Source organism: Vicugna pacos, chromosome 2 (assembly GCF_048564905.1).
Source record: "Vicugna pacos chromosome 2, VicPac4, whole genome shotgun sequence".
Lineage (NCBI taxonomy): Eukaryota > Metazoa > Chordata > Mammalia > Artiodactyla > Camelidae > Vicugna > Vicugna pacos.
In genome coordinates, this window is record NC_132988.1 from 123,007,982 (window position 1) to 123,031,189 (window position 23,208).

Genomic DNA, 23,208 nt, shown 5'->3' on the forward strand with positions numbered 1-23,208 from the left:
AAAAACACTGCATTAATTAAATCCTGGCACCAGCTGTGTGTGACAGGTGCTGGTTTCTGTATAAACAGATATGTATAACCTATGTAATACCTTCCAACTTCCTACATGGAAGAGGTTTTGCTCTGAAGCAGTCGCATTTGGCCATTGGTCACCATTCTGGCCCCAGCACATCTGATACTCTGCTTACCACTCTGCTGGTGATCAAAGATGTCACGCTTAAAGGGGATGCACATTAACTAAGAAGAAATAGGTCGAAATCACTTAACCCTCAGGGTCTTCAACTCTTACATCCTGTAGCCTTCCCAGTGCCCCACGTGCCTTTCATCACGTGCATATTCATGGATCATCTCAACTCGAAGGGAGTTTAGACATCTTAACCCCCTTGGGTTTCAAATGAGGAAGTGGTCTGCAGCGACTTACTAATGTGTCTACGGCCACGTGCTAATTAAGTTTAAGTGCTTAATAAACATCTGCCCAATTAAAAAGGGAGCAATGGGAAAATAAGACACCCAATGATGTGTGCTTCAGAGAGTGAGTTGGGGAACAGGACAGAATGTCTAAAAGGAAAACAGTACATTTAGCCGGTTACCCAATTGAACCCCAACAACAGCAAGGGCCTCCCCAGACCTACTCTCCCCTCCCGGGTGAATAAGGTCCCAGGTCTGCCATCCTGACACAAGTCAGCTTCCATCAGAAAGACCCCTCACGACAACTCAAGTCAGGTCAGACAGCCGACAGCCTCCCATACAGAGCCACTCCAGGGCCAGGGTTCCTTGTCAGGTGAAGCACAGGCTCCTCTGGTCACTGAGAAACCAGCCCGAGGTGCACAGAGGCCTGGCATTCAGCTGTTTGCACACAGATCTGGAGTTAACGCTATTCTAGAGCAGCAGCAGGAACAGCAGTGTGTGGTCCGCTCCGGCGAGAAGTCCCAGCCATCACAGGAGGCCAGGTGCTGGGCCCAGCAAGCAGGCTCTTCCCAGGGCTCCAGCGTCAAGAGGGGTCCTTCCAGCAGGTGGGTCCTCAGCAGTAACGTTCCTCCATGTGTTTGGAAGGCGGGGGCCCTTGCTGGCACCCTCAGGAATGCTCCACGGTTGGACTGAAAGGAACCACGTGGAAGTGTGATTCATTAGCTGGCATAGCAAACACGCAGCTCTGTTTACCTCAAGACCAAGCTTTCTCACATACCTCATCACACTCTTTTATTGCTTCCCTTTCAGAACAAATGGAGAAGGTCCTGAGTGTTCCTTCCTCCCGCTTCCCCATCAAGCCACAGATTCACTTTGAGAAACACCACTCTGGAGCCCACTCGGGGTTCCTAGTTCCATATACCTCAATGCTGGCATTTGCAGATTTTGCACAACACTGACCCACAGCAGGCACACGCACACACAGGCACATGCACAGACACAACTGCAGAGAGAACTATCAATGCCTCGCTGCTTTGATCTGAAATACAAGAGACCCTGCAGTGTGGCAGGAAGAGGGCAAGGCAGAGTCAAGAGATCTTGATTCTAGTCTCAGCTACACTGATGTGCCATGGGACCTCTCAGAACCTCAGTCTCCTTCTCAGTGAACAGGTGAACAGTATCCATGTCAGCAGAGAGAGTACTTAAGGGCTAACATGTGACTAGGTGTTAATTTATGACTTGGGTTCCCATTATTTTCTGCTCCTTTAAGGGTAAAGGAAAGGATAACTTGTTTTCTCAAAGAGGTATTATGAGGCAGTTACAGCATTCTCAACTGTTAAGAAGTTCTGGAGCAGAAAGGAAATATATAAGAATAAGGATAAGCACAGGGACATATACACAAGAGCTTGTGGTAGCTCACAGTGAAAAAAAGTGACAATGAATATATGCATGTTTATGTATAACTGAAAAATTGTGCTCTACTCTGGAATTTGACACAACATTGTAAACTGACTATAACTCAATAAAAAATGTTTAAAAAAAAAGAATAAGGATAAGAATAGCAACCCTTCTTGCAATCTTCATGGCTGTTCTGAGGATCAATGAAATTAATACATATGGAAGCATTTGGAAAGGTATACATTTGAATACAAACGTAAAGAATTAAAATTATTATCATAGTAGAAAATCATATAAACCTACACTAGACTGAGTCACTTAATTAGATGGGCAGTTTTCAGAATCCCACAAGTCCTGTGATCATGGAGTTTGTGGTCACATTGATGTTCCTGAGACAGAGCAGCTGGGATGTAGCCTGGTCCTCAGGGTTGGCAGACAGTTAATCACAGGGGACCCCAGCATGGGTGCAGCTGCTTGATAATTGATACCCACATGAAGGAGATGTGACTTCTCTGAGCAACTAGGACCTCCATGCTCAAGAAAGAGCATGGGCTTCAGGGTAAACCAACCTGCTTCAAATCCTCACTCTGCCATCACCCATTGCGGGACTGGGAAAAAGTGAGTCAACCTCCCTGAGCCTGGGGTTCCCTAACTGTTCACAAACTTAATGATACCAGCATTTTGGGCTTGATGATAAAAGCAAATGAGATGATGTGTGGGGGGCACTGAATGCCAGTGGGTGCACACTGCATGCTTGGTGCACGGCAGCAGCGTTATTATCTAGTACCTCGGACGGGGCAAAGGGTAGGGGCTTGTGGGGGGCCATCTCCCTCCTCCTCAGGAGGCATTTAGGCTCAGAGGGTATGTGACAGATTCCCCTTTTGGATGTACCCACTGCCTTATACCGTGAGATCAGCCTTCCCAATTCTGAAACAGTGAGACCCCAGCATGGGGCAATGGGGACACTGAAGCGAGATGACCCCTTGGTGGCATACAGAGCCACACACACGAGCACTCCTGCTTCTCAAAAAAGGGGGAGTTGCCCACTAATATTCACCTACACCAGCCTGGGTTCCAGAAAACCTTAAAAGAGGACTTCATCTGTGCTTCTCCCTTACCTCCCACCCAACTCTCCAGTCCAGCCTAGAGCCCAGAAGGAAGCCCCAGGAACTTCCCTCAGCCCTGGCCACTACACAGAAGTTCAATCCAAATTGGGGACGTGGGTGCCAACTCCGGGGACTTAGTCCTGGAAAGACCTCATTCCAGCAGGACCGTGGCTGTGACCCTTACAGGGTGAGGTAGAACAAGAGGCAAAGGGACACTCACACCCTCCAACACCCTGTCTATCCCACTGATTTGTCTTTCTCCTTCCAGCAGAAGATCAGCTTCATAAAGAAAGGGACTTTGGTCTGTTTTGTTCACCACTATGTCCCGAGTGCCCAGACTCATGTCCAGTGTATGCTAGGGGACCCGTCAACATGCACTGCTTGAACCTCTGAGAAGGTCCCGGTTACCTGGTTTCGTTTTTCATTCCCCAGCCATCCCGACACTTGTGAAACCACAGCTCTTGGCCAGGGGCTATGCGGGTGTTCTCGAGATCTTCTACACAAAAAGTCAATCTAGGAGGAAAAAGAAACCACCAGTGAAGCCAAAAGTCCAGGGGCGGGGTGCACATGGCTGCACCCTGCATCAGCCAGACGGTGCCTTCAGGATCTGGGGTGGATGGAGCAAGGAGAAAAGGGAAGTTTTCATCGTGCCAATCCTGACTCAAGAACCTTCCGAACTCTCCGCTGCTGCTACAAGCACTCTAAACTGTGTCTCACTTTGCCTTCTCCCAAGATTCAGCTCATACAGCCTTTAATCCCACCCCTCCCCCTTCTCCCCTCTGCCTACCCAAAAGGCTGGCTGCTTTCAAGGCACAACCTCTCTGGAGGTTGTCCCGATTGTCCGAGACCTTCCTAATCTAACATTCCCTTGATCTCCCAATTTAATAAATAGGCGCATCCCTATAAACGTTGCTTTTGTCATTTCCATCACTTCTTACGGCATAGAGTTCATTATGAAGGTTGTGTCCTATTCCAACACATTATATCCCGCCCTGAATAGCGTGTGGATTCCCGTCACCTATGGTGGACTGTAAGCTCCTTGAATGGAGGAACTCCAGGTGCTTCCAGCACAGTGTTCAGAAATATTCACTGACAAGTGTCACTGGAACTCAGCTGTGAGTCAACACCAAAGATTCAAGAAACAGACAACCAAGATCACAGGAAGAATCAGTGGGCCGATAACCACTTCAACTATAACTTAGAGCCAAACCCTGCGCGCGGCCCCAGCTTCGGTGGTGTGTGGTCAGCATGATCCTGTGACCGGTAGATGTGTGGGATGCCTGACCCTGATGCTTACCAGCAGGACAAAAGCCACATGCAGAACAGCTTTCAGAAGCTTTATCAGGAGCCCAGACAGCCCATAAACACCCACCACACTCATAATCAGGAAATACAAATGAGAACAGTAGGGGACCAATTCAGACCCAATGAATGGCCAGAGTGTGCACCAAATGTAGGTGAGGAGGAAGGGGAGAGGGAGCTCTTACTCTGTGGCTGAGACTGAAAATTGGTCCAACCACTTTGGGGAGGGATTTAGTAATACCCGGTCCAGCTGGAGAATACACATACTATAGCCCAGTTATTCAACACACCCCAGAGAAGCCCTCACACACGCACACAGGTCAGATGTCCCAGGCTGTTCGTCTCAGCACTATTTGTGACTGCAAAAAAGCAGCAACGACTCAAAGGTTCAGCAGAACAATGGCGAAACTATTGCTTGCACGATGGCAGTTTACATGTAGGAGTTAAAGGAGAACAGACAAGATCTGTACGTATTGGATAAACCTTACAAACAGTGTCGAATGGAGAAAAGCAACTTTTAAAGGGATAGGTCCACTCATGTAAATTTCAGAAGCAACCAAAACAATTCTATAGGTTGTTTATAGATATAAACAGAAGAAATGAAGGCATAAATTCCATGAAGGAGGGAAACACACCAACAATAGTTAATGTCGGAAGATTAGTGCATTTGGTTTGGAGGGGGAGGAGTCAGATGGGGGAGGGGCACAAAGGGGCTTCAACTCTCTCTGTAATGTTTTCCTTTTTAAAATCTCGTATCTGAAACCAATATGAAAAATGGTTTACATATATTAAGCCTCGGTGGTTTATAAAATTTGAAATGTTTTATAAAAATGATCATCTTTCTAAAACAAAGAAAAAAAAGATCATCTTTCTGCCACCACACATAGGTTCAGGCTGCACTTACAAGTGCCAAGAGAAGGGAGAAGACACACAACTATCCAGACCACAGCCTGGGTGCTAACAGCTCCCCCACAGCTGGCACACCACCCCCTGCAACCCTGCTCCCTGCCCCAGTTCACAGGTTTCTAGACCAGAGTCACTCAAACAAGGGACTCAGGCCTCCACTCCCCTCTTGGCCAAGCTGCACCATAGGTGGTGGATGGACACGGGACACGTGAAGACCTGCCATGGAGAAAACACCGGAGGACATGCACAGGGGATGGAGGCTGCTTCCCGCCGTCCCAACATGGCAGTGACCTCCCAGAGGTCTGCGGAAGGACTTGGCCAAGAAAACCTCCTTGCTAGACAGAGGTCTCCCAGGTTTCCCTGGCTTCCACGTAGACAGAAACTGCTCAGAGAGCCAAGGCACGGTTTTAGGGGCTGATAAACAAAGGTGTGGCTTTTTGTGCTAGGCTTAGTTAGCAGACATGGGGAAGATGCCAGCTGGCATGGCACTGGGGAATCTCAGTTACTCGACGTTAGGACCCCACCCATGTCCTTGAGTCCGAGCCTCCCAAGGACAGGTTTAATGCTCCGAAAATTGGATGCAAGGGAAACCAGGTCCCCCTGCAGACCTCATCCGTGCAGGCTTCCTAGACTTGATAGCCTGGTTTGTTCTGAAAGGGAGCAAGCAAAGACTTTTGGTTGCATGGACCCCAGAGCAAGCAGATTAACAAGCAGCACTCCTAAAGAGCACTGTCCAGGAGAAGCTCCACTCCTCCAGGCTGACACAGGGCTTGGCAAACGGGACAAGGGCTGGATTCGAGCCCTCGCTGGCCCACCCCTTTCAGCTGAGGGCCTGTGATTGGGCACAAGCTGCACAACAGTTGACAAGAGGCCTTGATCTGGAAATCACTTTTCTCTGCACGGGGTTTGAGGTTTTGCCAAATGCTCTAGATACAGAAGGCTGGAAGGTGCGTGCTCAGCAAAGGAAAGGACGCTGCCGAGCACACGCCTTCTGCTGACCATTGACACAGGACAGGAAAAGGGTTGTGGGGCACTTACTTCCGCTGGGTTTCCCCAGACTTGACCCGGATGCGCCTGATATTCAGCTCCCGCTCGGAGTTGCGGGATTGAGTCAGGTAGCTGCGAAGCTCCTTCCACAGGCTGTACCAGGACTGAGATGTCCCCTCCCAAGTGAGTTTGATCTTCAGGAGGTCTCCCAGGTCCTCCTCAGTGTAGACAAGGAAGGTGTTGGTGGCACTCAGCCCGATCTGCTCCACTCTGTAAAGGGAGGAAGAAGCTGGTGTCAGTCCCCTGCCACCTGGAAAACTGCAGCACCACTTGGGGTGACACGATAGCAGCACTTGCCCCCAGCAGGTGAGAGAAATGAGCAAGAGGTCCCTTTCCCCAACGCCTGCCACGTCCCACCAGCAGGGCCAGGTAGGAGTGCAGCTTTGCTTCATGCAGACCTTGCCCATGGCACCTCAGCTTCTTATCAAAACCCTTCCTGGGGGGGACAGGAGCATCTCCCCATTTAGGCTACTTCCTAGGAGGGAATAGGACCAGGAAAGGACAGACATGAGAAAGCACAAAGAAGACACGTTTTCACTCAAGAATGTCCTCTTGCTCTCAGCCCACAGGCATCCTTCTCCCTCAGAGCTCCCAGTCCCTCCTGCCTATCCCTTTCACTTGGCACTTGGGGGAGGCTGCCTCACCCCATTTGTGTGCACAACTATGTGGGCATACAAGCCTGGTCCCCCCACTCGGCCCTGAGCCCTGAAAGCGAGTCCTCTGATGATGTTACTTTGCAATCTCAGCATTACTCAGCGTGGTGCTTTGCACCTTGTAAGTGCTCAGTGGCTGTGTACACATTGCTATGTGCCCCTCCCACAGAGAACTAAAAATGGGCCAGGGATGACATTTATTAAGTTCCAAATTTCCTAAAGCCTCAGGAATCAGGCATTGTCTGAGATGAAACAGCAAATTCTCATCCTTCTGACTCATCCCAGGTGCTCCCTCCCAGAAACATTCTGAATCAAGGGCTCAGCAGAGGATATAAAGAAGAAGAGAGGAACCATGCATCTCCTCCCAGACTACACTCTCCTGCACTTGTCCGCCTGCAACTGCGCTCTCTCTCCTTCTCAAACCAACTTGTGCTCTGTCCTGGACCCAGCAAAGGAAACACATGGCTTACATTTCCAAAGGCAGACTCTGGGAGTCTGCACTGGTGCCGTAAAGGGTGACATAAAAGGTGGATTCGATTTCTCCCACGTTCTTATAGCTGAAGACGTGGATTTTCATCTGATAATGATAAACTGCAGAGACAGCAGAATAAAGACATGTGTGAGCCTGGTTTGTCATCGTAGGGCACCCTGACCCAAACTGAGTCACACAGCACAGTGAGTTTTTAGGGACTGACATCCTTTGGGTCTAGCCCAGCCTCTACCTCCCTCTGATCTCACTCTACTTGATGGCCTGAGAGGTCACTGCAGAAGAAGGAGCCCTGAACTTGGGGTTTAGGGAAACCTTTGGGGGATTCTGACCTAGATACTTTCCAGCTGTGTGACTTTGAATTAAAAACCAAGGTATTAACCTCTTGAGCCCCAACCTCCTCATGTGTAAAATAACACCCACAATACCCACAAAACCTTATGGTTTTATAACATGTTATAAAAATGCAAGGCATAATTTTGATCTCTTGTTGGTCCTACCTCAGACTATGTTGACAATCAAGTGAGAAAACAAATATAGAACAGCTTTGAAAAGCTAAATGCAAGATAGAAATTTAAGATATTGATATTCGTGATCCTAGAGTGATGCTTCCCACCACAAAAGGAGTCCCCATCGTTAATTTTTTAAAGATTAACTTTACTAGGGCATGCACAACATGACCTGATTTGCAATGACTTAAATTAACTGCTGGAATGTGTCCTGTTCTACAACGTGGTATTTAGAAGGAGGAAAAAAGATAAAGCTCCTCCCCCAGGGCGACACGGACGGGGACCAAGGTTACCTCTGAAAGGCATGCCCGTCCAGGTTTTTAGGTACATTTTGCTGTTCCTCTTGTTCCTCGTTTTCTTGGCATTGTAGCCAATGCTATTACAACGGTTCTTCCAGCAACTGAGACAGATGCCCTTTTTGAAGCGATTGGAGTCCGTGCACTGGAATGCGAAGCTCAGCTTGTCCTGGTTCACCAGGGAGTCGACAAAGAGGTGCACGGCCCGCTCGTGCTCACACTTCACCCCCTCTGCGATTGCTGGGGGAGGGAGAGACGGAGACCGTCAGCACGAGCTGCTCCTGTGGGATTGGCCCCCTCGGTCAGTAAGTACCTAACACCTCGTCAGTGAGAACTGCATTGCATGTCGCTGTTCGTACACTTGTTTATGCAATTCTTAACCCTTGCTCAGTGATGTGCTCTCAGTAGGACTGAAGGCCAGTCCTGCCACTCAACTGCTTGCCCTCTAGGTATGAAGACAGCTCTGATTCATACAAAGCAATAAGGAGCAAGAACGAACACAGGACAAGCACTTAAACAGGGTGATGGAGACCAGTTGTGCAGCGGGAGTCACTGTGCCCTGATAGAGTTGTGTGGTCACAAAATGCTGGAAATGGATCAGATGCTAAACATCATCTCGTCCAGGGCTCAGCAAACTAGGGCTTGCAGGCTGGACCCCTTGTCGTAAAGTTTTATGAGACCATAGCCACGCTCTTTCGTTTACCTATTGTCTCTGGCTGCCTCCACATTATGGCAACAGAGTGGAGGTGTTGAAACAGAGGCCATATGGCCTTCAAAGCCTAAAATTATTTACTAGCTGTCCTTCTAAGAAAATGTTTGCCAACCTCATTCTAGTCTAATTCTTTCAATTATAGATTATGACCCTAATGCCCTTAGAGGTGAAGTAATTTGCTCAGGGTCATGCAGTCAGTTGTTTGCAAAGTTAGGGCTATAATTTGGATTTTTCTGGTCCATAGTACATCATTATTCCTTATAACCAGAGGCTAAAGCCAATAGTTTCAGTAAATCCTGGCACCTTAAGGAAAATTTGTCAAAGCCACCTGTACCCCTTTCCCACTCACACTACCAACCTTAAGAAATGCCATCATCTGATCCCCCTAAGGCAGGGCTGAACTCCTCTTGCAAGGACCCCCATGCCCTGCAGGGGCTATTTGGATATTATCATATTGGGAAAGGGCAACTTAAGACTGAGTGACAGAGTGGGACATCCAAAGAGCAGAGCATCAGAGTGGAGACAGCCAGCCAGGGCCAAGACTTAGAGATGCTGTCAGATGCAAGGCAGTGAGCAAAGGAGAAACCCAGCTCATCAGTTTCAGCAGCAAAAATGCAGTTCGGCTCAAGTCAGCTGGGAAAAGGCTTAGGCATTCTGGAAGATAAAAGATAATTGAATGGAGAAAGTATCTTGATTATACTTCTTTAAAATGTCATAAAAAATTTAATTATAGTGCATCCATGCTAAAGAATATTATACAGCCTTTAAAAAGAATAAGGGGGAGGGTAGAGTTCAGTGGTAGATTGCGTGCTTAGCATGCGTGAGGTCGTGGGTTCAATCCCCAGTACCTCCATTAAAATAAATAAATAAAACTAATTACCCCCCAAAAAAAGAACAATAAAAAGAATAAGGTAAGTAGATCTGTGTGCTCTGATGTCTAAGAATATCCATAGTCTATATTAGGGCTGAAAAAGCAAAGTTGCAGAATAATGTGACTTTTAAAAATATCACACACACACACAAATATGCAAAACAAAAAGACTGGAAAGATACACACACAATTGCTTATATTGGCTACCTGTGGAGAGTGAAAGCAGGAGTGGGAGGTGAGGGGTATTTTTACATTTTGCTCTGTGCCATTCTACAATGCTTGGTTTCTCCCCCAAGGAACATGTATTTCTTTTGTTATAAAACAAAATTGATCAATAATAACTGTGACCTTAAAGCGTAAGAAGGCAGAGCAAGGACCATGGGAAGGTTGTCAATATGCTTGCAGGGTGATGCACTGTAGGATGAACAGTGCTGGATGGCCACTGTGGTGGGGAAGTGGAAATAGTGAAATGGATGTTGTAGGGAGTACTAACAGCTCTGGCTGATTTAGGAGGAGATGTGATAAGAGAGTCAAAACAAATGAGAAGGAACTCACTTCCATATGCAATTGACCCCAAGACATCATTGAGTCCACAGCCCAGCTGGAAGTCACCCCCATTGGGGTAGATGTCAATGTGACCACAGGCATCTGAATCCCAATACTCAAGCCAAAGGAACGCATGTAGGTGTGCAGGACATCCACGAAGTCCGCATCGTCAGGGGACAGCCTCTTGTGGATGTCCACTCCTTCAAACATGGGCCCAGCAGGATCCAGACCTGCAGCAGAAGGAGGGGCCAAGACCCGCTGTGTCAGGGGCACTGAGGCAACAAGTCCTGATGGAAAGCTCAGTCGGCGAGTCAAGATGAAGACATCCCTGCTCTGTGAATCGTGAACAGTGTGGTGCCCGCTGGAGAGGAATTTATGCTTTCTTCTGCAGCCTTCACCTATCCTGACAAATCGCTGACTCAGTAAACTGGCCACAATATTCAGCGGACACCTGGCTCTGAGGAACCGTGCCCTGCCAGAACTGGAGCAGTTCTAGAAAGAACGCGGGCCGGCTGAGACTAAGCCACTCCTGCCATTTATTCTGCCACTGAGAGCCTTCACAGCCTTAATTTTAGCATAAGTTTGACAGAATAACTGAGCTACCTACCCTTGTGGAGGGAAGACTGTCTCCCCAAACTGAGCTCGTTGTATTTGGACTTAACTCTTTCCCTTCCTTTAGTTCTGAATGAGGCCTGGGGTAGATGGTAAGAGAGAGGGTACCCCAGCCACACTGAGCATCCACATTCCACGCCTCCAGAATGCCTCGCTTTTGCAGCCGCAAAAAAAAAAAAAAAAAAAAAAAAAAAAACCTTTTTGCTTGCAAATGTTCTGCATTGACAGGCAAGCAACACTGCAGAGAACACAGGTTCTCACATTTGATACAGCACAAATATCTCTGGGGAGCTTCTTACCAGTTCAGATTCCACTGTGGAGCTATGAAAAACTCGAGAAGGACGCACAAACTCCTGTATTATCTGTTACCTGTGTGTACGTGTGATAGGGAGGAGGGCAGGGCAGGAACTGGGAAGACAGTGACAAGAAGAGATACTTTCACCATCTTTCAGTCTTGAAGCCACATGAATGTAAAACCATTCCAAAAATAAAAAGAATTTGCAAAGCATAAAATGCAGATTCCCCGACCCCTGAGAGATTCTGATTGGTAGATCTGGTGCGAAGCCCAGAAATATGGGTTTAATCCCCAGGTGATCCTAAAAATAGCTGGTCTGTGGACCTGATTTTGAAAAACAGCTCCATGCTTGAGTACCATCTATAGAATGGAAACTGAATGTCTCAATTCACACAGATCGTGTGAGCTGTTAAGAGACAAAGTGCTTGTCAGTGTAAATACTTCCTACTATCACGAAGCTTAAGTAACCATGGGAGCTGGATTCATCCCAACCTAGAAGGCTCTTTGTTTGCCCTACAGACACAGAGAGAGGACCTGGAGAAAGTTAAGAAAAGATTACGTGCAGCAGAGGAAGGGGATTTGGTTAGTCTAGAACCACAGTTCTCAACTGGGAGGGATTTTGCAATATTTGGCAATGTCTGGAGACATTTTTGGTTGTTACGGTTGAGGGTGAGGGAGAGAAGAAACTGCTAACATCTAACACATAGAGGCCAGGGATGTAGATCTTACAAGGCACAGGTCAGTTCCCACACAACCATTATCTGGTCCCAAATGCAAATAGTGCCAAGGTTGAGAAGCCCAGATATGGAAACACCAAGGGAGAGAGGAGGTATGACCAAGAACAGAGTTGTGAAAGCAGGAGACGGGAAACAGAACTGTGTTCCCCAGACCCCAGCACGATGAAACCAGGAAACACACTGTTAAACTAGAGATGGGGTAATTTTAGGATAAACAAAAGGCAGGGCTGTTGTCCAGAGTAGACAGGAAACTTGTAGAACTCACTCGTCATGAGAACTGGTAGAGACTGAAATGCGAAATCGTTTCTAGAGAAGTTTAGGAAAACGTATGAATGACGGAGGCAGAAAGGGAGCCCAGGCTGCCTGGGGGCTCATCTCTGGCCCAGGACCCAAAAGAAAGATGGCACAAATGGGGGGGCCTCCCAGAGTAGCCCAGGATGACTTCTCAGTGGCTGCAAGGACCACGATACTGACACAGGCAGCCTTTCACCATATCCCCTGGGATAAAAGAAAGAAGGAAGGAAGGAAGGAAGGAAGGAAGGAAGGAAGGAAGGAAGGAAGGAAGGAAGGAAGGGAGATAGAAAGGAGAAAGAAAGAAAAGAAAGAAAGAAAGAAAGAAAGAAAGAAAGAAAGAAAGAAAGAAAGAAAGAAAGAAAGAAAGAAAGAAAGGATGGAAGGAAGGAAAGAAAGAAAGGAAAGAAAGAAAGAAAGAAAGAAAGAAAGAAAGAAAGAAAGAAAGAAAGAAAGAAAGAAAGAAAGAAAGAAAGAAAGAAAGGAAGAAAGAAAGAAAAGGGGAACACTCTGCTTTGCAGCTAGTGAGAGAGGGGCTCTTGTATTGGTGAACAAAAGTCTCCACCACACGGTCAGTGCCATGGAAACCAAGCTGGGCTGGAGGAATGCAGGCGGCTGATGGGTCTTCTCGAAAGACCGGCTGGCAGGCAGGCTGACCCAACCTGACACACAGCCAGGACCCATCGGACTCCGGGGACAAGTTTGCACAATTCACTTGTTAACTAAGAATGGGAGGGTGAACGTATCCCCTCCAAAAAGAGAAGTTGGAGAATCACCGCTTCCTTTCAGTCAGATTCCTCCAAAGGTGTCCTGTCCAGTAAATGGAACACATACATGCATGCACACGCATACACTCTTGTATGCACATGAACACACACAGGGAAAGAGCAGGGCAGAGCCTGCTGTACAACAGCAACCTCATCTCTCCCAGCGGAACAGCAGCAGGGTGGCGTAGGGGTGAGTTGCACGCTCTGGAATCCAACGGCCTGGGTTCGAATCCCAGTCCTGCTCCTCGGCATGCAAGATATGGGGCCCGTTACTTAAGCACTGAGTCCTAGTCTCCCCATCTGTAAAATGAAGCCCAAAAGATCCTTTCGCCCAGATGCTGTGCGGCTCAGAGATGGTGTGAAGTACCACTCGCTGGGTACTTGACAGTTGGTCGTATCTAGCCCAGAGCCTGCAGGGTGGACATGTAACTCATGTTTCTTGAATGTATAGATGAATCTGCTTGCTTATTTATTTATAGCTCACAAGACACAAGTTTAATTAGAAATATACGACCTCTTCCTCAGTGTATCACGGAATTCCCTCAGAAGCCTAAGAGGGTAAAACTCCAGCAAACCCCAGTCCACAGCTCTCCAATCCGAGCAAGGCTAGGGTTCAGGTACCCCCCGCAGGCCCAGGTGAAGGACCTCTGCGGGCCTCTGGATAGCAGCATCACTGGCCTCAGGACCCCACGCAAGCTGCCGTCTCTGCTCCTCTTACCAGTCAGGACCACCTGGTTCCCAGACCCTGGGAAGTCTGGGGAGAGGGCACAGGCCTCCCCCATCAGACATGAGCAGCAGCGTGCGTCAGGTCAGCCAAATACCCTCTGAGGTGCTGCCTGGCAACTGGACAGAGGTTGCCCCCTCCTGTCATGCTCACCCCGGGGCCCCCACTCAACAGAGAAAGGCCAGAGGGAAAGGCTGTGCACAGGACACGGCGGCCTGACGCTCCTTGCAGACAGCTGATTAGCATTCTGTCCGCAAAGCCCGCATCTCAGCAGCTCCCACCCAGACAGGCCGGGGGAAGAACTGGAACACTCCCACCAGCCCCATCACATTTCAGATTTAGAAACAGGGAGAGGGAGGAGCTGCAGCTTGTCCTTGTTGCCAAGGGCACTCCGGCTCCGGCGCTCTGGTGGGGATCTGGCGTTCTGGTGGGGACCTCATGTGTGCTGCAGTCCCAGCACAGCTGGCCTGGCTCTGCAACGCCACGCCTCTCCCTGGGGGCTGGGAGGGGTGCCCAGACAGCGGAACCCACAGGGGCTGAGGCCGAACCGAAGTGTTTGCTCCGGCAACGGGTTAATGAGCAGTCACGTGTGGCCGCACAATCACTGCCCGTTAGACAGTTCAGGCCAATTGACAATTTTAAAAAAATCCATGTCTTGATAATCAAAAAAAAAAAAAAAAAAAACGCTCTCAAGCTATGCTGAATCACAGAGTCGGATTTAGAGGAGTGTGTGTGTGTGTACTCATTAGACCTAACCCCGGGGACAATGGTTGGAGGAAGGTCACTAAAACCTCACAAATAAATATATTTTTTCTTTCTTTTTTCTTTTTTCTTTACTTTTCCTTTTTTCCACAAATAAAAAATATATATATTCACAAATGTATATATTTTTAAATGTACCTTACCAGCTTGTTGCTGAAACCTGAAATTCTACCTTTACTAAATCATTCTTTAGCTAAGAACTTCCTTCTACCTGAGTCCTGTTTCAAAATGAAAACATTGCCGGGAAAGAAATTAACTCTTCCCTTTAGGTTGCACCTTTAATATGTGGGAGGTGAGGGAGAAACTGGGAGAGCAGACAAATAAAAGAATCCCAGAAGGGGGATAAAAGTTCAGGGCAACAAATTTGCCCTTAATTTTCACCTCGCAGAAGCCATATTGCGTGTGTGTGTTTGAGGGGGCCCCAAACTGGGAAAGAAAATCCTTCCCAGTTTTTGTAATCATTAAATGATTTAATGATTTAAATCAGACTCTCACATCAAAAGACCACCAAGATGGAAAATCCGATATTCTATTGACAACCTGGGTACCAATATCAGAAATGTCTCTTTAATGACATAGTTTAACCACCGTTCCTAAACAGGTAGTTATCCCTGATAAGAATGCCAGCCAAACATTGGAAAGAGGACGTTGGCGGGTGGAATAAGAACAAGAATTCAACCACAGTCCACCACTCATTCCTCTCCCTTGAGGTCCTGGGGTACGATGGGCAGAGGCTGGAAGAGAGCACCAGTTCACAGGCCAGGCTCGGCCCCAGCTCTGCCCTTGAGTCTTATATTTGCCCCTGGGTGTTACCTCACCTGCTGGACTAGAACAGTGGTTTTCAAACTGTGCTCCCCAATGCTCTGAGACCCTGAGACCCCTCCGGAGAAGGGAGAGGCCCAAGTAACAAGGCTAACACTGCCCACAAATGACCAGCTTCGCCCAAAACACCTCCTCTATGTGCTTCATAGACTGGGGTCCTGCCCAAGTTCAATCTGCAAAGAGGGCTCTTGACTAAAAAGAACATTTGAAAAGCCCTGGGTTAGATGTTCTCTAGGTGTCTCCCAAAGCTAACCCTTTACAGCTCACTCCAGCTGCCTCTCCGGGTGCACTCTGGTTCAGAAAAGCCAGGTGGGCGCAGCGGCCGAGGGAGCTCTGGCATCAGCTGTCAGCAGAGGAAGCAGAGCTTACCTGTGATTCTGCCCACAGTGCCTTTCACGAAGTTGCCCGCGTATCCAGCCACATGAGCGCCAAGGCTGTAGCCAATCAAGTGAACATTCCCGAGAGAAAAGTCATCCTGCCCCTGCAGAAAGTCACAGGAGTGTGTGAGTGGAGAGTGTGGTCCTGAGCCCGCAGGGACACCACCAATTCAATGTCAATCACGCCGGGAAAGAGACATGGGAGCCGGGGCATGGCTGGCACTGCTGATGGTGCAACACAGATGGGATACAGCCAGGTAAGGGGAAGTGAAAAGGACTTGGTGGCACTTCAAATGCCAAGCGCTGGGGACAGGGTGGAGGTTGTGACTAGGAGCTGCATACCTGAACTTTCCCCTACATGTTTCTGTTTTTTCTGGCAGTATCTAAGGGGGGAGTGGGGATGGGAGGAGTGGCAGTGTGGAGGTCAAAGCCACCAGACTCACTGGAAACTAAGTGCCACCCCCAGCCCGCCGCAGGGTACTCCCTGCCTGCCCTCTTAGGCCCAGGAGCTGCCAATCTCCTCACCGCAAGCCCACCAGGGACCCTAGAGTCATGGGCACTCAGACAGGTACCCAGATAGGGCACTCAGCTGGGGGCACGAAGAGGCGGGGATTTGACCCGCAGCTCAGCAACCAAGCTCAGCAAAACTACCTAAGCAGAGGACTGAGGGACTGTTCAAGAATCCTGACCAGAGCTCTGCCAGAAATCATCAGATTCCCTGGACTTTTCTAAGGAAGGTCATTGCCCAGATAATTGGGTCACTTTGCCAGTCTCCTGTTAAGCCCACTGACCGCAGACACATCATTAACCTATAAAAAGGAAGTTTTATAGGACCTCAAGATCTGTTTTCCACACATATTTTATGCAAGGCATTAGGCTGCATTCATTTGAACCAACACTTTCCACCCTCAGTTCAGCCACCCTTCAGACGCAAGAGCAGACTTCAGTAGGTATCTAAGATTACCAGCTGGTCCAAGCTCCTGACCATTCCCAACCTGAGGGCATCAGCAAGTAACGATCCATAAGGCAAATTTTCTCCACACAAGTTAAAGTAACAAGAAAAACCCAGAAATGCATCAATAATGAGAAAGCTTTCTTAAAGTCCCAGCTTCCAAGTATTTCAAGCAATACTTCATTCAGTAAAAATTTGAATCTCAAAGTTACTCTCAGACCTCTGAAGTTCACTGTAACAGCCTGATCTATTTCTTAAGAGGATTCGGGTTCAAGGTCCCACTCATGAAAGATGGACTCCCTTTGGTCCCATTACCTGCAGCCAGTTGAGCATCTTTGCAATGCTGTGTCCCACCTCCCTTGTGTTATTGACCACATCTCTGTAAAGCTGGTGAGCCAGAGGAAGCCAGTCCACCACCACGATGTTGGCTCCTTTCTCTCTTGTCTGCAGGGCTGACATGAGTTTGTGGAGCCAACTTTTAAACATGCCACTCATCTGCAGAGAAAAGGGGACGTTTAACATATATTCTTCTTCTGGGTTTCAGAAATCCTCATGAATATGGAATTCAGCTCCATGAACCTCAAGCCACTTCCAGGACTTTCACCTTGGCTACCCAGGCACCAAACACTTGCACATGAGCAGGGCCAGCCACAGAAAGGATTGCTACATGGGTGTTTGTTTTCCATTGCTCTTTACATCTCAGTTTTTCCCATCAAAACTTTCAGAGCAGGTGTCCTCTGCTGCTGCCCCACTGACCGATAAGACCACTATATGAGATACAAATTGGTGGCGATGCTAGCCTTAGGTTAGCCTGAGTCTTGGTCACAGTCAGGCAAGTAAGTAGCCTGGTCCATCATTCAAAAGCAGCTGAGAAGTGTTGCCCCGGAGAGTTAGTTTCTCTCTCAGAGATGCAGGGAGATGCTGTCTCTTAGGCAAATGCAGAGTTAACTAATGACCCCTTCCCACAACCCATTTCTGCCATCCATCTTGACCCCAGAGGAAGGAAGACCGGTCTCTGGAATCCCAAATTAGAACTCAGAACACATTTTCCCACAGAAACAAAGTATAAATGGTGACCACGTCCAGTTGTAAACCTATCCACAAGTACATTATTAGATAAAGAGATTTTCTGTGCCTCGCCTGGGAACCCAAACGCCATTTACAATCCTACTTCTATGGGAAATTGCTGTTCCAAGTTCCAAGCAGATTACAAAAGAACTTTCTGGAATGCAAGCCATTTATAAGTGGCAGGCAGTTTGTATTTGCATTTTGACAGCGGGCCTTTAAAAAGGTTCGAATGCATGATTCTAATCATAGGCTATAGGGTGAGGATGGCTGGACAGGCCCTTAATCATCTCTTCAATTACGGTACATAGGTAGGCGCCTCCTACCCTCTCCGCCAGGCCTGACCCAGCCATTGGTGATAGACCTAAAGAACCAGAAAGCATGTAACGGATATGAATTTCTCATCATTCAGAGGAGGAATGTCCCCTCCCAATTAGCCCAGGCAGAAACCTCTCACTTAATAGCACCATTTTCCTCCAGACTGCCATTATATAAGTGAACAAATCCCTCAGTGGTCAAAAGCTTCCGAGGCTGAGCGCTAAAGTCCTTTTTTTGTTGAAGTTTGTCATGGGCCTTTCAACGTGAATTGCTCAGCTAGGGCACATAAAGACCCCAATGCCTTTAAACGGAGCCATCTCTATACAAACACCAGGGCACCATGCCAGCCATCCAGGCCAGCTGGCTACTCGCAGTCTCTCTGAGCCAGTCAAGCTGCTTCAGTGTAGCTCAGCTCCTACGGAGGGATGGCCCCTGCGAGGCGGTGGTTGACCAATGTAATTAAGTGTAATTAGAGGGTCCCTTAAAAGCCAGTGGAGCTGGGCTGCTGCCCTCAGGACAGCCACTTTCTGAAAGCCCGCTGTGTGCCAGTGTTAAATACCACCCTGCTGGAGTCCAGATTACATTCTTCACAGCTGTCTGAAATACAAGCAGCCCACAAGAAAAGAGGGGGAGAGTGGAATCTGGAAGCACCAGTATTCTTTTTAATTGACCAAAACAAAGGAAACCAAATCTCATGTAAAGCCATAGAGATACCTCCCCTGGGCTCACCGTCCATCCATGAATGATGAAAAAAGTTTTGGCTGTCACATTGAAGCCACAGTCTTCTAAGGGCTGCTTGTGGCCGAGAGAGAGGTGGCATCCTTCGTGGTCTGGGTCCTCAGAGGTGCGGAGGTTAAATCTCACAGGGGGGTTGGCAGCAGCCAGTACATCACTGGATTTGTGGAGCTCATCTGGGGAGAAAGACCAGAGCATGGGTATAACGAGCAGGCTGTGGCGGTGAGAGATCTGGGCTCTAGTTCTAGTCCACACTTGAGCAAGTGACTTAACCTCTCCGGGTTTCAGAATGTTTCCTCCTCCCCTCCCAGAAATGTTGCAAAGATGTCATAAAAGGGACATCTTATCAATATTTAAGAGTATTAATTAGTCACTAGTATCAATTACTGTGAATCTGAAAAAAATAAGTCTCTCTTGTTTTTCTTTCTCTGCCCTATCCAAACGAGTTCTCCTTCCTTCTCTCAAATTACTACTTTCAGAGTATGGGTCCTCAATTCTTTTCTTGAAATACTGGAGACCCATCGAGGTTCAGAATTCAGAAATGTTCAGATTTTAGAAAGACATTATGGTATATATAACATCTATTATATAACACCCCCCATGGGGTATGGGGGCACTCCACATGAATCTAACACATCAATAATATTTCTGCAGGGAAATACATGACTACTCACACTCAAGGGCAAAAAAAAAAAAATTTACAAATATCCTCTTGTCAGTTCAGGTCAGTTTTTGCTGCCAAATAAGTAAGAGTTCAGGTCAGGTAAGGCCAGATCTTGCTGCCAAACTAGTTACCGAACACATGTTTCAATTTTGAAAGATCTGGATGTTGGAATTGGAGGCAAGAAGCTGTTGACCTGTTATGCACTGGGCTTCCTGTAGTGCTCTGGTCTCGACTCCAACACTTACCTCAAAGACCTCGTGCAACCTCAGCGCTCCTGGCAGTACCAGACGTGTGCCTGGCATTCTTTAAGCCTGCTAAATAAATTATTGAAGCCATGGGGAAGCTCGTAGGAGCAGCAAAATCTCTCCTTTCAGATCCTCTGCACCCACACAGTGCCGTATAGGAGATGGCCCTAGTCCCAAAACACAGCCAATGTCACTGATGGTGCCTACGGCCTTTTAACACTATGTACTGCCACCACACTATTTCAGAAGGTCACAAATGAACCCCATCGAGCACTCTTCCAACCATCCTGGAAACCAGCTTAATAACCAGCTAGGAAATTAGAAATCAAACTCTCCTGTCACCCAGAAATCAGGGGAAAAGATAACAAATGACCATCCCAGGAGCTCAATGAATACCAGAGTTAGGAAGCAAATGGAGTCAGGGAGAGATCAGAGTGGTGGGGAGGTGGTGGTGAAGGGGACAAGGGGGAGGACAACAATGCACCAGACGTAAAAAGGATAAGGTTCAGAAAATGCAACTAAACATACACAAGCAGAACAAAAGCCCCAACTGGCAGAAATTTGAAACATGGACATAACTAGTTCAACATCTCCCAATTTCTACCCAGATAACTATGCAGAGAGACTAGCTAGGAAGTCTAGGGGAAAAGGAAAGGGAGTCTGCTGGTTTCCTGGCACCGACCTGTGGATAAACCCCCATACTGACACAAAACGTTCACCTGAGCACCTGACTCTCTGACCCCAGAGTTCTCTAGCCTCATTCCTACTACTTTTGGCTCGAATCACTTCAGCCTCTGGGAGTTCATGTTAGTTCTTCATCCAGATGTCCTCAGGGCACGTTGTCACCTCCTTAAAGTTCAGAAGCTCAGCGGTCAGCTTCTCAGTAAAGGAAGCCAGGCCACGATTAAAACCACACCACCTTCTCCCACCAGCCCTCTGTACCTTCCTCTTCTGCTTTACTTTCCTCCAGAATACTGAGCACTATTTATATATCTTAATTACTTGGCCATTTGTCTTCCCATCTCTGAAGTGTAAGATCTTGGGGGCAGGGGTTTTCACCTGTTTTGTTCACTGCTGTAACCCCCTCCTCTGGAAGAAGGCACTACACAACAAATACTTTTTCAAATGAATGAAATGATCCCCAAATACTCAGAATCACAGAAAGTAGAAGTTGGAAGGAAGTTGGTAGCACTTTCCAGGAAATGAACTAGAGATGTAACCTACCCCCATTCAACTGCACTAGAGTTGGGAACATGTTAAGTTAAGCAAGGTTTTCCCATTGATTCAAATTAACCCTTCCACATACGCATAAGCTGACAGGGACCAACATCACTTGACCCCAACCCCAGCAGAATAGCAGAAGATGAAACAATGGGGTGTAACTCAGGGGTTCCTCTCCCTCCTCTGCCTAACTAATTGGCTTGATGCTCCTGCTGGGTGACCCTACCCTCTCTCCTCCAAGGTAGGCTTCCTCCAATAGAAGAGACTGCCATGCAGAACTCAGAAGAAAAGCTAGCAGCTAGGAGGAGGAGGAGGAGAGGTAGGAAGAGGAAGAGCCAGGGCTGGAAAGAGTATTGGAGAAGAGATGGCTGGCAACCTGGGTAATAAGCCCAGCCACTTCTCTGAAGTTACTCATCAAATGATCATGGCTAGCACTCATCAAAACAAAGCCAGATGCCCTGATACCTTAACTTTTATAACACCTACTCCATGATTTAAAAAGGGGGCACCAGGCGACAGAGCTTTTTCTAACAACCTTCTTGCCTCGAAAACTCCAGGTTCAACGAGGAAGACAAGGTTACAGAGCTGCTAGCAGCCAACTTTGCTGACTGGACATCACAGATAAGGGAACCACATAACGGCAAGGAGGTGGGGCGAGAGCGAGCGCAGGCCAGCGCAGCCGCCAGCCTGCGGCTTCTTGGGTGCCTGGCCGGGGATGCCCTCGTCAGAAGCGCCGAGGAACAAGTGGACTGCAAGGCTGATTAGGAGGAGCAAATGGACAGCGCAGGGAGAAAGGAAGGAGGATGTCGCAGGACTGAGGAAGATTGAAGAAGGGCGGGCAAGACAGAGGGGACCTGGCACAGAAAAGAAGTTGTGGGGGTGGTAATAAAATTAAATGCACGTTACCTTGCGGCCATCCCTCTGGACCAAGGGGTGTGGGGCCTCCCGCGGCAAAGCAACAACAGGCTCTCCAGAGGCAGAGCAGAAGAACGGAGTTTCTCATCCTTCCCCTTCACACCCGCTTCCCCCAAAGAGGGCTTTTAAAAGGACAATAAACAAAAACACCTCTCGGAGTTTCCAGCAGTCTGAGCCTGTAAGAGTCGAAGTGGGCAGCCCCCTCTCAACCAGAGAGTGGCCTCAGACAGCCGAAGGTGGAGAAGGTGGAAAATGAAAACTTGGCCAAACTAAGCCACGCGGTGGAGGGAGTGGGTTATGAAGGGGCTTGAACCAGAACCAGATCTGCCCTCACACGTGCCGCCCGCGCGGGAAGCCAGGGCTCGCCACTGTCACACCGCGAGCGAGGTAGTTTTTTAAAGTATTGAAGTCATCTGACCCATCGCCAGATGGCGATTTGCATAATTTATTCCCTTCCCCGGACTCTGATTGGTCACACCTTCGCTGACGCCCGAACCAAAGACTCCCCAAAGTTTGAATGAAAGCGCCGCACACCCACCGCGTGGACGCTCCGCACGCGCTGCCTCGCTTCCTCCCCAGCCGGCTCCGCAGACAGCCGCGCTGCAGCCACCCCACTTTTTCCAAGTGCCTCCTCCCGGACCCTAGATAATCCACTCGCCCCTGACACCCCAGGGGGAACATTGCCCCAAACCCCTACTCCCGCTGCGGATGCGAACCCTGGAGAAGGAAGGCTATCCTCTCCAAAGCAAACCCCCCGTGCCCGAAATAATCTCTCCTCGCCCCGCGCCAAGTGGCCAGATGAAGGAGAGCCACCTGGTCAACCTGTGGTCCTTCTTTCTCCCTTTCAGCTTGCTTTCCTGCCCAGCGAGGCCCGCGACAGGTGCAAACGGCGTGATGGGACAATAACTCGCAGAGCTGAGGGGCTCCGGGCTGTGGCCTGGGCTTTAGGATCGCTCAGAACCCTCTTGGAGTCCTTGCTCCGCCGCTAGCTGCAAAACCCAGGGCAAGTCATCCAACTTCTCCAAAGCCGTTACTTCGTCCCCAGTAGGAGAGTGGTAACCGTTCCTGCCGCTTAGGGATGTTGGGGAATTTAAAAGACACAGCGCTTAGTGCGGCGCCTGCCACGTGGTAGGCACTATCGCACCGGGGGATGGACAAGAGGGATGCCAGGCAACACTCCCCAAAGGGAACAGTGAGCCAAGCTTTGGGGGGGTGTCTCACGCGTAATCAGCGCCAAGTTTCTGCCAACGTGTACAACTACCTATTCCGTGGAATTAAGCATTTTCTTCCTCTCCCTTCTCTTTTTTCCCTCCTCTCCTTCCCTTTATTGACCCGCGCGTCCCTGCTCCTCCCACGGGTGCTCAGCCTGCCGCACCCCGGGACGTGGAGGCGAGCGCTCCGACCTTGGCCAGGAGTCCAAGTCTGGCGCGAGGGGCCGGGAATGAGTCCCGGGCACTCCCCGGGCG

At 48.6% G+C, this 23,208-nt stretch overlaps 1 protein-coding gene across 1 annotated transcript; it reads right to left on the reverse strand.

The window, feature by feature from the left end:
- Positions 1 to 914: 914 nt before the first annotated feature.
- On the reverse strand, positions 915 to 21,939 carry LOC140700665 (endothelial lipase-like). The gene is given in 11 exon segments (XM_072974540.1): positions 915 to 1,096; positions 3,320 to 3,424; positions 6,158 to 6,376; positions 7,290 to 7,410; positions 8,109 to 8,351; positions 10,250 to 10,336; positions 10,339 to 10,470; positions 15,620 to 15,731; positions 16,895 to 17,074; positions 18,692 to 18,873; positions 21,734 to 21,939. Coding segments are annotated over 11 exon segments (1,500 nt in total). The 5' UTR covers positions 21,831 to 21,939; the 3' UTR covers positions 915 to 1,074.
- Positions 21,940 to 23,208: the final 1,269 nt, after the last annotated feature.